Source organism: Notamacropus eugenii, chromosome 2 (assembly GCF_028372415.1).
Source record: "Notamacropus eugenii isolate mMacEug1 chromosome 2, mMacEug1.pri_v2, whole genome shotgun sequence".
NCBI lineage: Eukaryota > Metazoa > Chordata > Mammalia > Diprotodontia > Macropodidae > Notamacropus > Notamacropus eugenii.
The window spans coordinates 528,205,739-528,218,114 of record NC_092873.1 but is presented as its reverse complement, the minus strand read 5'-3'; the positions used below and the strand labels follow the sequence as shown (position 1 = coordinate 528,218,114).

At 49.7% G+C, this 12,376-nt stretch overlaps 1 protein-coding gene across 5 annotated transcripts in view; it reads left to right on the top strand.

Annotated features, from left to right (window-relative positions):
• Window positions 1-11,900, top strand: part of GNG12 (G protein subunit gamma 12) — a 135,959-nt gene extending 124,059 nt beyond the window's left edge. For all 5 annotated transcript variants that reach the window (XM_072649800.1, XM_072649798.1, XM_072649799.1 and 2 more), the window contains 2 exons: window positions 10,066-10,181; window positions 11,517-11,900. In XM_072649800.1, coding sequence (XP_072505901.1) covers window positions 10,089-10,181; window positions 11,517-11,642 — 219 coding nt within the window. In that variant the 5' untranslated portion in view covers window positions 10,066-10,088 and the 3' untranslated portion in view covers window positions 11,643-11,900. The remainder of the gene's footprint in view (window positions 1-10,065; window positions 10,182-11,516) is intronic.
• Window positions 11,901-12,376: the final 476 nt, after the last annotated feature.

Here is a 12,376-nt window from a genome sequence, read left to right as displayed (position 1 = left end):
TGAAAGAGATGGGATGTGAGGGGCCCCTTTGACATTGGGATAAGGCAGGAGGAGAGGGAGGCCTTGCAGGTGGGGAGAACTGCCCTGAGCAGTCTGGAGAGGGCCTTCTTAGGTTCAGGGACATGAGGAAACCAGGCTCACCAGAGCAGTGGGGCTGCATTGGACGGGAGCAGCAGGTTGGGGTGAGCTCCTCAGAGGGTGGGTGGCTGTGGGGAGTCCTTGAGCCAGAGAGCCCCCTGAGAAAGTGTAGGAAAGATCAGTCTGGTGGCTGTGTGCAGAACAGGTTCAATGAGGAAGACTCAGAGGAGGCCCAGCACAGAATCTCCACAGTAGTCAGAGTAGTCCACCATACAGGGATCAGGATTCCCTTGAGATGCAGATGGCAGCTGGGCTCACCTCAGGCTCCCTGGTTCTGCCTCCAGACCCACTGAACAACCAGACTATCCCAAGGGAAGCCCCGAGACTCAGAGCAGAATCAGGTGTAAAGGATGAGGAAGGGACTGAACCGAGGGGCCCCAGAGATGGACAACCCCACAGATAGCAGGAACAACATGCATTGTCCAAGGGGACCTTCTTCTCAAAATGAGGGGATTACATCACTCTCAAAAATCATGGTGGAGGAAGGGCTAGGTTTGGGTGATCGATGATCATATTAATTCCACATACACGCATGGACATCCGGATGCACAGGGTGTTGGTGCACAAGGAGGGGCCTTGCCTGGCATCAGGAAGAGCTGGGTTCCCATCTTGACTGGCCCACAGATTGGGCAGGTCACTGAATCTCTCAGTGCTTCAGGAGACTCTCTGAGACTTTCTAATTGACAGAGGCTTTGCCAGTCTGATGGGCACCGATAGAGGGAGACTGCACAAAGAGAGTCCATGTTTGTGTCTTGGGCCCCGTTGGGCATCAGTCTCATGACACCTCCACAACCCTCCTCCGAATCATGGTTTCTTTGGTTTTTTTCAGTGCATAAAAGTAAAATGTGTAGGACTCTAAGGCAAACTGATTATATGGGAATGTAATTATCAAAATATTTGTAAAAACAAGTTCACAGAGCCCAGCCCAAGACCCCTGGTTGACACCAGAGTCATCATGGGATCACACCATCAGAGGTCTATAAGGGGCCTTCATACCATTTAGTAAGTCCAGTCCCCTCATTTTACCAGGGAGAATATTAAGGCTCAGAGACTCAATGACTGGGCCAGGCTGTCGAAGCTGATCCAATGCAGCGGTGGTGGTGGTGGTGTTGGCCCAGGTGTCTCTGCCTCACCTCATTACCTTTCTCACTACACCGTCCTCTGTCACTATCTTCTGTCTGTCTCTATCTCAGTCTGTCTTCTCTCTCTCTCTCTCTCTCTCTCTCTCTCTCTCTCTCTCTCTCTCTCTCTCTCTCTCTCTCTCTCTCTCTCTCTCTCTCTCCTCTCTCTCTCTCTCCCTCTCTCTCTCTCTCTTCCTCCTCTCCCCCTCTCTGTTTCTCTAGATAGATAGACATATATAGATTTAAACTTTGAAGAGAGATCTGAGGTGATCTGGTCCAACTTTCCCCTCCCCTCACACTCCCATTTTACCCACAAGGAAACTGAGACTCCAAAAGTCCAGTGGTCACCTCAGAAGTGGCATAGCTAGGACATGGGCCTGTTCTGAATCCCTCTATCCCTGGGGCATTTCTGCCAATCCTCTCCCTTCTGTCTCCCGAGCTGGGCAGACCTGTGACTCTCCTGTCCTGTGCCAGCCTGTTCAGGCCAGCCAGGGTTGGGTCACTCTATTTCTGTGTCCTTGGCTATAGATTTTTAACTTGGATCCCAGAGCAGAAATTGTTCTTTTGAGAAAGAACGCCTAATTCTCCATCAACAAGGCTGGCTGACAGCTAGCAGATCGTGTCCTGACAGCCCTGATTCCACCCCCACCCCACTGAGAACGTGGACTCAGGAGAGCAGGGGTTATTGGGAGTCATCTCCCCCTTCAATCTCCCCCCAGCCCAGCCCCAGCCTTGGGATCCTGGAGAGAGCCACCAGGGGCTGGAGGAGTCCCTGGGGCCAACGCCTTCATGTGCATGATGGGAAGGCCCTGAAATGGAGTGCTGCGACCCTGCTCCTGAATCCCCTGCCCCCACTTTCGTACCAGCCCCACCCCTAATCCTACTGTTGCCAGGCTTCCTCTCAAGCCAGCATCCCCTAAGCTCACACTTTGAGCACTGTGGGCTGGGCAGGTGTGAAAAACATCAAAATGCCTTTATTTCGAGATGCCAGGAGAGGGAAACCAGAAGATGCACTTCCAAAAATACACATGCATTGTTCCTCCAGGACTGGTGTTGAGGCCCTGGGGTGGGGCTGGGTGGGGCACAGGAGGCTGGGTGCTCCAGATTCCAGGGCCTTTATAAGTGGGCTTTATTTGTCCCATTGGTGAGAACTACCCCAGGAGATCTCCCCACAACCCTCCCTTCCTACCTGGCCTCTTCTTCTCCCTCTCTGTCTTCCGTCCCAGAGCCAGAGAGAGGCTGATGGCTTGACTGGCCAATGGGCTCCCCAGCTCTCCCAGCTGGCCACAGTCCTAGACTGAATACTGGAGCTCCTCTGACGCCTCTCCTTAGGGCTTTCCTTTGGAAATGCCCAGGCTGGGCCACAGTCCTGAACCAGAAGATGAAGGGACTGATGTCCTTCCTCCCATCCCTCTCTAGCCCCCAAAGGCCTCCTCCCAACTTTGAGGGTCCCAGAAAACAATATTAATTTTGCAGCCCCTGGTGGCAGATGATTGGTAGAAAACTCAGATCTCACATTTAGATCAAGGAGGAAGCTGAGAAGTCATCTTTTCCAACTCTTTTTGTTTCAAGATGGGTTTTCATAGTTGCTGGTCGGTACAGTGTCAAATTTGGCGTGGACCATTACAGATTCTCTCGTTTTCTGCAATGTTCCTTTGTGTTGTCTTTGATAGCCTTATCTTGAAATGGAGCTCTTCCAGATGGCTGAGTTGACTTTTCTCCCTCTATGTTATAGGAAAAAGAAAGCTGGATTTGGAGCCAAGAGTCTAGGGTTTGATTCCTGACCCTCTTCCGTAGCGGTTTTCCTCATTTTCCTTAACACTGTTGGGCCTCTGTTTCCTCATTAGAAAACCAAAGAGTTGGATTTAGAGGCTGTTCAGAAGGCTAATAAGTACTCTGTGATTCTGCCCAAGGCTTGCCCATGGCTACCCACCAATATGGCAGTTCTTCCAGCCTTGTGTTACTGGTCTTTACCCAAGCACCCCACAGCTCTCTGAAATCTCCTACACAGTATATGTTGCCCAGAAATAAAATATGTCAGTGGCTGCCCTGACCGACAAGGCATATCTGATTCTCCCATCTAAAGATGTTATGAGGAACAATTATGTCCCTAGCTTAGGCCAAACTGCTTTGTCTGTTGTTAAATTATCCCAAAACACCTTATTTAATTAACTCTGATCATCAGATCACAGAGTCAGAGTGGGAAGAGACCTTAGATACCACTGAGGGAGTCCAGCTCCCTTGTTTTACATTTGGGGAAACTGAGGCCCTGAGGAGTATAGTGACAGATTCACTCCAGATGCAATAAATCCCACTGTTAACCAGTGACACAAATACGAAACCCATACTGACTCACATACAGATAGATAGAGCTTGATAGGTTTATATCTGTATCTAAGCCCACAATAGTTACTGTCTCATTAGAGCCTCACTGCAACCATGGGAGGTGGGCATGGGCACTCTTCTTATCCCTATTTTGCAGATGGGAAAACTGAGGCATGCACAGGCAAAATGTCAGAGCCAGGATTAAAACCTAAGGCCACTGACTCCAAAACCATCAGGGAGATTGAGCTCAAATCCCAGGTCCCCTCTCAGGGATAGTGTCCTCAGCCATCCTAGGCAGCCTCCCAGGAGGAGGCAGGCTGTGGAGCTCCAGAGACAGGACTACAGCCTCAACTGAGGATGCTGGCCAGCCAGGGATGAGCTGTGTGGGACCGCCCTCCCCTGGCCCCAAGCTCCAGGGATGGGTGTGAGCTGGCTGGAGGGTGGCTGGGCCACATTGCTTATAACCTGATGAGAGGCCTATAAATAACTTGGGTGTGACTGGAGGAGCTAGATTGAGAGCACCCTGAGGGCAGGGTCTGTTTTTGTAGGATGAGCCACAGATTTAGAGCTGATAGGGCCCTGTGGGAGCCCTAAAATCCAACCCCTACTGTTTACAGATGAAGAACTGAGGCCCAGCAAAGTCTATGAGACGCTACTAGAATTGAGCAGTAAGTATGTATTAGGCACCTCCTCTGTACCAGGGACTCCAGAGAGAGGAAGCACCTCATAGGCCATGTCGTCCTACCATGTCACACAGGTAGTACACTGGCAAGCCCAGATTTAGACCCACGTCTCTCTCTGCCCCCAATTCAACACCCTGTGACTGCATCCAGATGCATCCTTTGAGTTCCCAGTGCCTTGCACCCAGAAGGGCTTAGCAAAGCTGTGGCATGTAGTAGAGTTGCCCCTGAGTGGAGAGCTACCCTCCCTAGCCATTAGCCCCAAATAGAAGCCAGTGGGAAATAAAGGAAGCCTTCATTACTGCATGGGAGGGAAGCAGTTGTTGTAAAATCCTGGGTTCAAGTGCTCCCTCTGACACAGTGGCAGGGTGACCCTGAGCTGATCACAACCTCTCAGAGCCTCGATGTGGCTCTCACTGAACCTCAGAGGCCAGTCTGCACAGGAGACGTCACTGCTCAATGGGTGTGTCCTCCTAGCACCGATGAAATAATGTCTAGTTTTGTTTTGTTTTGAAAAAAGATTTCTACTTAAACCTCCTCCTGAGAGAAAAGAAGGAAGCTGTGAGTGAGCAGGAGGGCTGTGGAAGTGCCCGGCTTCTGCCCGCCTTGTGGGGAGGCCTGGCTGTGTCTCAGCCCCTAGAGGCTCAGAAAGCAGGCTCGTGGCTGCATTGTGAGCTGGGAGCCCAGGAGAATGTTCCAGCCTGTTCTCCTGCATGGGAGCTTTCAGAGCCAGGGGGAGATGCTGAGCCAGCTGGCATTGGGGCAGGCAAAAAAGGCATTTCTGTTTGGAGGGGCGACGGGTGGTGGCTACTGCTGAGAAAAGCCCGACTGCCTGCTGCTGCTGGTGGTATTGATAATAAGGATGATGATAATGATGCCACCCCCTCCTGGGCTCCTTCTCAGGCTCCTCTTATGTCCTGGACATGCCCAGGGCTCCCTCATGATCCCTGGTTGGGGCAGAATGTGAACACAGCCAGCCTGCCCCCTGGATGCTCATCTCTGGCCCCCAGGCCACACCAAGGAGAGTCCTGGGAACTGGAAAGTGATTAATCATTCACCGCCTCTTTATTAAGCACCAGCTGTGTGCCAGGCCAGGCACTGTGCTGAGCATAGGAATGTAAAGAAAATAACTGAAACAGTCTTTGTGCCGAACATTAAGAAGCATGCATTCTAGCAACCAACAGGCGTTTATCAAGTGCCTACTGCATGCCAGGTGCCGGGCACACAAAGACAGAAACAAACCATACCCTGGGGCCATAGAGGGTCATCTAGTCCGATCCCTCATTCTGAACTTGGAGTTCAGAAGACCTGATGCTCAGTAGCTAAGTAGGCCTGGGCAAGTCCATTCATTTCAACTCAGTAGCATGTATTGAGTATCTAGTGTGTGTGGCACAGAGTACAGAGGGGGAGTGTGGCTTAGTGGTTAGAGAGCTGGCCTTGGGGGTCAGGAAAACCGGGGTTCAGGTCATGTGCCCCATACTCAAGCGCGTGCACACACACACGCATGCACACACACTGCCTAGCCCTTCCACTGTCTCAGTGCCCCAGGCACCTCCAAGGTGACATCGTTCAGAGCAGCTGCTCATCTCGTTGGTGGACAGCATCCCCCATTACATTGCAAGCTTCCTGAGGGCAAGGACCATCTTTGGCCTCTTTTTGTATCCCAGGCGCTTGGCTTGGCCCACAGTAGGGAGTTCCAGGCTCCAGGCCAGGCCTGGCAGGAGCAGCTGCCAGCATCCCCGTGGCCCTCAAGGCCAGGAAGGCCAGTCTTGTATGCCAGCCTTCTTCTCCCTTGCCTCCTCCTGGGCTGGCACCTCCTCATCCCAGAGGATGGAATATGTGGAATGGGAGGCGACTCCCAGCTGTAACAAGTCACCCCATGTGGTACTTGCCCAGGGTCACCCCCTCCCCCCAGCATGCTTCCTGCAGGTTTAAGGTGCCTCCAGAATGTCAGAAACAACAGAATGAACAAGCATACCCAGTGAACACTAGGGAGAGGCAGGCATTGGCCTGAGAGGCTCGGATAGAGACCCCAACTGCCCTACTTTACAGATGAGAAAACCGAGGCTAGAGGGGATCAGTGATCCACCCAGGGTAGCCAGGTGCAGTTCTGGGATTCGAATCTAGGTCTTCAGCCCCCAGATCTCATGCCTTCCCCCTGGACCACACTGGAAAGCCAGGGGACGGCATGTGCTAAAACAGCACGTCAATACACAACGTCTCAAATCCAGCCTCATGCCAGGGATGGTGATCCCCTGCCTGCCACAGGCCAGCCTCCAGCCGCAAACGCAAACCTCACTCACTACAGGGGCTCCCTGTGGCCTCCAAGATCAAATGCAAAGTTGTGTTGGACATTCAGAGCCCCCATCCCCAGGCTTCTCATGCTTGTTTGCCTGCACATACTCTTGGGTCCAGTGACCTGGCCTCCTGGCTGTCCCAGGAACAAGACCCTCCACCTTTGGGCCCAGGGCGTTCTCTCTGGCTGCCCCCCATCTTGGGACACTCCCTCCTCAGCTTCTTCGAGTGACCCCCTTCCTTTATGTCTTCACTAAAACTCTAGCTTCTAGAGGAATCTACCTGCACTCCCTGAATCTTTGCCTAGTGATCTTGTGTATCGCTTCTTTGTGCCCATTTTTTGGCCTGGTGTCTCCCTCCCCATTACATTGTAAGTTCCCTGAGGACATGATCTGTCTTTTGCCTCTTTTTGTATCTGAGTGGCTGGGCGGCACAGGAGTTAGAGCCCAGGCCTGGAGTCAGGAAGACCTGAGTGTAAATCCATAAGTACTAGCTGGGTGACCCTGGGCAAGTCACTTAACCCTGTTTGCCTTAATTTCCTCATCTGTAGAATTGACTGAAGAAGGAAATGGCAAACGACTCCAGTATCTTTGCCAAGAAAACCCCAGAAGGGGCCAGGAAGACCAGGACATGACTGAAAGAACTGATCAACAAGCACTTAGCCCAGGGCCTGGTACACAGTAGGCTCTTAGTAGATGTTCATTGAGTGAGTGAATGAATGAGTGATTCTTTTTGCTTTTTGGATGCAAAGCAGCCTCTGAGCTGTACAGTAAAAACTCCTGAATCCTTTCCCTGGACAAGCTAAATAGGCTCATGACATAAAGGCTGGAACATCCCTATGAAATTATTGTCTCCTGGATTCAGGGCTGGATGAAGCTGTAGGACCAGAGATTTCAAGGTAGAGGGGCCCTGGAAGACCTTGATACAGTGCCTTCATTTTACAGATGGGGGAAAGTGATCTGACTAAGGTCACACAGATAAATGCATGTTCTATTTGGAGTCAGAGGATGATGGTCCTGTCGATTGTTACTTAGGTGATTCTTTGGGTCTCAGTTTCCTCATCCGTAAAATAAAGTGGTTGAGTTCAGTGACCTCTGAGATCCCTTCCAGCTCCACACTTAGAGTCCTGTGAATCCAGGGTTTGAAAGCTTTCTCTCTATGTTCAAAACTAGCACCCTTTCTTTGCTTTTAAAATCTTTTTTTCCCCAGTGGCATGTATAAACAATTCTTAACATTTGTTTTTTGAAATTTTGAATTCCAAATTCTCTCCTTTCTTCTCTTGCCTCCTGCTTCCCTGAGATGGTGAACAATTTAATATAGGTTATACACGTACAATCATGTAAAACACTTCCATCTTAGTCATGTTGTGAAAGGAAACACAGACCCACCACTTCCAGAAAAATAAAAAATAGTATGCGTCAGTCTGTTTTCAGAATCCATCAGTTCTTTCTTTGGAGGCAGATAGCATTTTCAGTCATGAGTCCTTTGGAATTATCTTGGATCATTGCATTGATCAAAGTGCCAAGTCTTTCACAGTTGATTGTTGTACAGTTTTGCTGATACCGTGTACGGTGTTCTCCTGCTTCTGTTCCCTTCACTTTGCATCAGTTCATAGGAATCTTACCAGGCTTTTCTGAAACCCTCCTGCTCCTCATTTCTTACAACACAAGAATATCTCATCACAATCATAAACTACAGTTCATTCAATCATTCCCTAGTTGTTGTCCATCCCCTCAGTTTCCAATTTGTTGCTACCACAAAGAAAGAGCTGCTATCAATATTTTTGTACATAAAGGTCCATTTCCTTTTTGTCTCTTTGAGATAAGACTTCGGAGTGGTATTGCTGAGTTAAGGGTATGCGTGATAGAACACCCTTTCCTCAACACCAAATCTTTGATATCCTTCAGGTCAATTCAACAAACATACCTGTAGGCATTTTCCTGACCTTTGACTGTTGCCTGACTACTGAAGACCCTTGGTCCTAGAGTCACAGAATCTCGAGAGATAGATGGATAGTTGGATGGGTGGGTCTAAAAGAGAGGGATGGGCATTTGGTAAGCACCAAATAGATGTCTGTTGCTGACGGATTGGTTGATTGATTAATTGATTGGAGATTCGGATATAAAAGTGAAAGCCCTAGGCCTGGTCCCTTCACAAGCGTCCTTGCTGGGCCATCCCACAGAAGAGCTCGGGCCACACCTTTTCCTTCCCCTCCAGCTCTGAAGAGGCACCCTGTGGGATTCTTGGCCTAGAGCTCAGGAGCCACACCTAGGGGCCACCTGCCTCCCGTGAGTCAGCACAGTGCCCAGCATTCACCTGGCCTTATATGGCTAATGCTCCCAGCCTTCCTGTCGCGCAACCCTTGTCATTATCACTTGGAATATTGCCGATGCAAAGCCAGAGCCATGGAAGGTCAAGGTCCTGGCCATTTCCTGTGCTTCCTGTGCAGGGTCTAAAGAAGGAAATGTGGGCTGGCCCTGAGCAGGTGGAACCAGCCCCGAGTGGGGAAGAATTGCCCTCCCAGGAGGCCTGGGGAAGGGGTAGAAGCTTGCAGGCTCGGCTTGAGCCCCACTGTGCACCAGCATCCAGGAGGTTTCTGGTCCAATTCTCTACCTGCCCTTCTTCCCATGTGTCAGTCACTGAGAGCAGGTAGCAGAAAGGTTCCCTGGGTTCTGCCTGGGTAATAGGTGCTCTTGGTGACTGTTGCTTCTTCTTAGATGTTCTCCAAGCTTTTGGCCCCCCAAGATTTGGGACAGCCACCTCCTAGACCCTCTTCCTGTCCCCCATTTTTTGATGTCCAATTCCAACCTGAGTTGGTTATATATTGCTGTCCCCAGTGGTGCCGAGTAAATGTTTGCTACATGGAATCCTAGCAGGTGGCTGATTGGTGATAATGATGGCATTTAAGGTTTGAAAAGTCCTTTACAGACTTTACCTCATCTGCAGCTTGCAACAGGCTTTGGGGAGACTTCATGGCAGGGTGACTTAGGGAGCCCTCACCTAGGCCCACCTGTGATACATGCAGGCGGGGTGATGCAGGACAGGCCGCTGGACACTCTTGGAGTCTGTGGGCTGCAGAACCTGGGCTGCTCTTCATGGATAGAAGTTTATGGGCTTGTAGAATCCTCAAAGCCACTGAACCCAACCCCCTCATTTTACAGATGGGGAAACTGAGGCCTGGAGATATACAGTAAACCTACCCCAGGTGCTCAGTTAGCAGAAGCAGCATTCACACTCAGGTTCTCTGGGTCCAAATCCAAGCTCAAAAAACCCAGAAATCTGTGAGAAGGTTCCCAGGAACCAAGTAGCTTGAACCATTCATTTCAATTCAGAAAGCGTTTACGAAGCACCTGCTGGTGATGGGCATTCCTCTGCACGCTGAACAGCCACCTCAGCAGGGCCCAGTCTCTGGGCAGGCTGCACCTGAATTTTGCAAATTACAGCCACGCTGTTGACATTTTAAGGAGATAATGCCACTTGCTTTAAACGTAAAAACGTCTTTTCAGATCTCACCTGGAAACTCAAGAGGATGTCTAGCAAAACCACCAACACCAACAGCGTGGCCCAGGCCCGGCGAACTGTCCAGCAGTTGAGATTGGAAGCGTCCATAGAGAGGATTAAGGTAAGGCTTGTCCAATTTCACCAATGGGGGAAAGTGCCTTCACTAAAGCATATTGCAGCCCAGCTGTGACTGAGAACGTAAATCCTGGAGAGTGACCTGAGGTGCTCAGAGGGAACGGAATGACAGCTCTGTCCCCTCCACATTCCTCTGTGCCAGTGGTGGTTCATCCCACTTGGAAAAAGCCCTCGAAGCAGGAGTATTCAAGGGGGAGCTTTAATGGTCTCATTCTGTACCTCTAACTTTTCATTGCATAAATGCCATCTCCAGTTAAGCACCCCTAGAAAAGCTCCAAATACAGTTCTCTTCCTTGGTGCCTGTCTCTCCCCTCATTCTGCTCCCCACCACCTGGCCATTCCTGGATTCTTTCCCGAGTGACTTCGTACAAGTGACTCCCCCACTCTGGGACTCATCTGTAAAATGAGAGGGTAGGTCCCTTCCAGCCCCAGATCCTTTCAAGTGTTGGTTTTGAAGTCAAAGGTCCTGGGTTCAAATTCTGATTTTGCTACTACTTGACCATGAGCCTGAATTTTTCATTTATGAGCTGAAGGCCTTGAATTAGATAACCTGAGATTCTGTCTCATTGAAAATCTATGTTGCAGTGGCGAAAGGGGCCTCAAATCAGAGGTCTACTAGGATTTGAGTCTCCTCTCTGATCTTACCTCCTGTGTGGCTGTGGACAAATAAGATCTCCAGGTCCTCAGTTTCTTCATCTGCAAAATGAGGGTCTGGGCAAGAGGCCCCATGTCTGTGATCCCATGATCTCTTGTGGGAAAATCAGACTGAATTATGATTTGGCGGGATAGAAATGACAGCGGTCACAGGATCATAAATTTCCCTGGGCATGGAGATGGTCGTTTGTCTTCAGGACACAGACATGAACTCTTTAACTGATATTCTCTCAGGTGGCCATGGCTATGGATGAGAATTCCACAGGGCTGAACATTTGAGCCAGAGAACAAAGTGGGTGATGGTTCATTCCCATTCAGATGAGGTGCCCCCTTCCCAGCCTCCCTCTGGGTACTGATGCCTGATTCTGCAGTCAGCCTGCCCCTCTCTCCCCCTTCTCCGCCTCCACTGTCTTCAACGATAATTTCAGAAACTCTGTACTTTACCCCAGTGTCTTGCAGTGTCTTGGCCCTGGGCCCAAAACGTTCATTCAGTTTTTGAACTCTGCCCCACATACCAGCCTCATTTTATCTTTTATTCAGTAGAAACTATGACACTTCCCACCGCTGATTCATACGAGTTTTACAACTTTGGAAATAGAACCCTTTTTTTTTTAATGTCTTTACCTCTCTGTTTCTTTCCTTTCACTTTGAATCTTATGTCCTCCAGGTTTCTAAGGCATCTGCAGATCTCATGTCCTACTGCGAGGAACATGCCAGGGGTGACCCTTTGCTCATGGGAATCCCAACTTCAGAAAATCCCTTCAAGGATAAAAAAACTTGCATCATATTATAGTGTGTCGGGGAGCCTGTGGGTGCTGCCCCCCCATGATCGAAGCAGCTCCATGAAGAAACCTACCTTCCGCTCACTTGGTAACCACTGCTAAAAACGAAAATGCTTTTAACTTGTAAAAACAAACAAAAATTGAGTTTTAAAGCCTTTGTTTTTAAAAGTCTCCCTCTCTTTAGAGTGTTCCCTTTATAAAATGGATGAGAATCAGTCAAATTTATTCTTGGTTTCCAGTTGAAATGATTAAAGGTGGTTCTTTGCTTAGATTGGCTTCACGTTTAAGGAATGCTGGTTTGGGTTGGTTTCTATGTAAATTCATTGTCCAGCGATCTACCTTTTGATTTGAGGGAAGACCCAAGCTGCCTCCTCCTTTCTCCAGACCCACCAGGCCCATGAGTCCCCAGGGCCTGTGGCAAATCCAATCTCTAAAACGCTTCACTTCTCAGCATCCTTAATTGGGTTGGTGCCTCTATGTACAGTATACAAGTTGTGCATGTATTTGGTGTGTATATATGATTTTGTATATATACATTTCAAAGTGCATATTTTCTAGTTCAAAAATGTCTTTCCCCTTCTACAGCGCCCCACCCTGCCCTCTAGCCCACCCTGAGTTCTGCCTCTCTCTCCAGTCGTGTGCTAAGCCGGCCATGTGTCGGGCAGCCACTGCTGTGTTTGCCTAAGGCTTCTGGGGGATGAGGGCGGCCCGCCCCCAAGAGTCATTTTCATGATACCAAATTCTG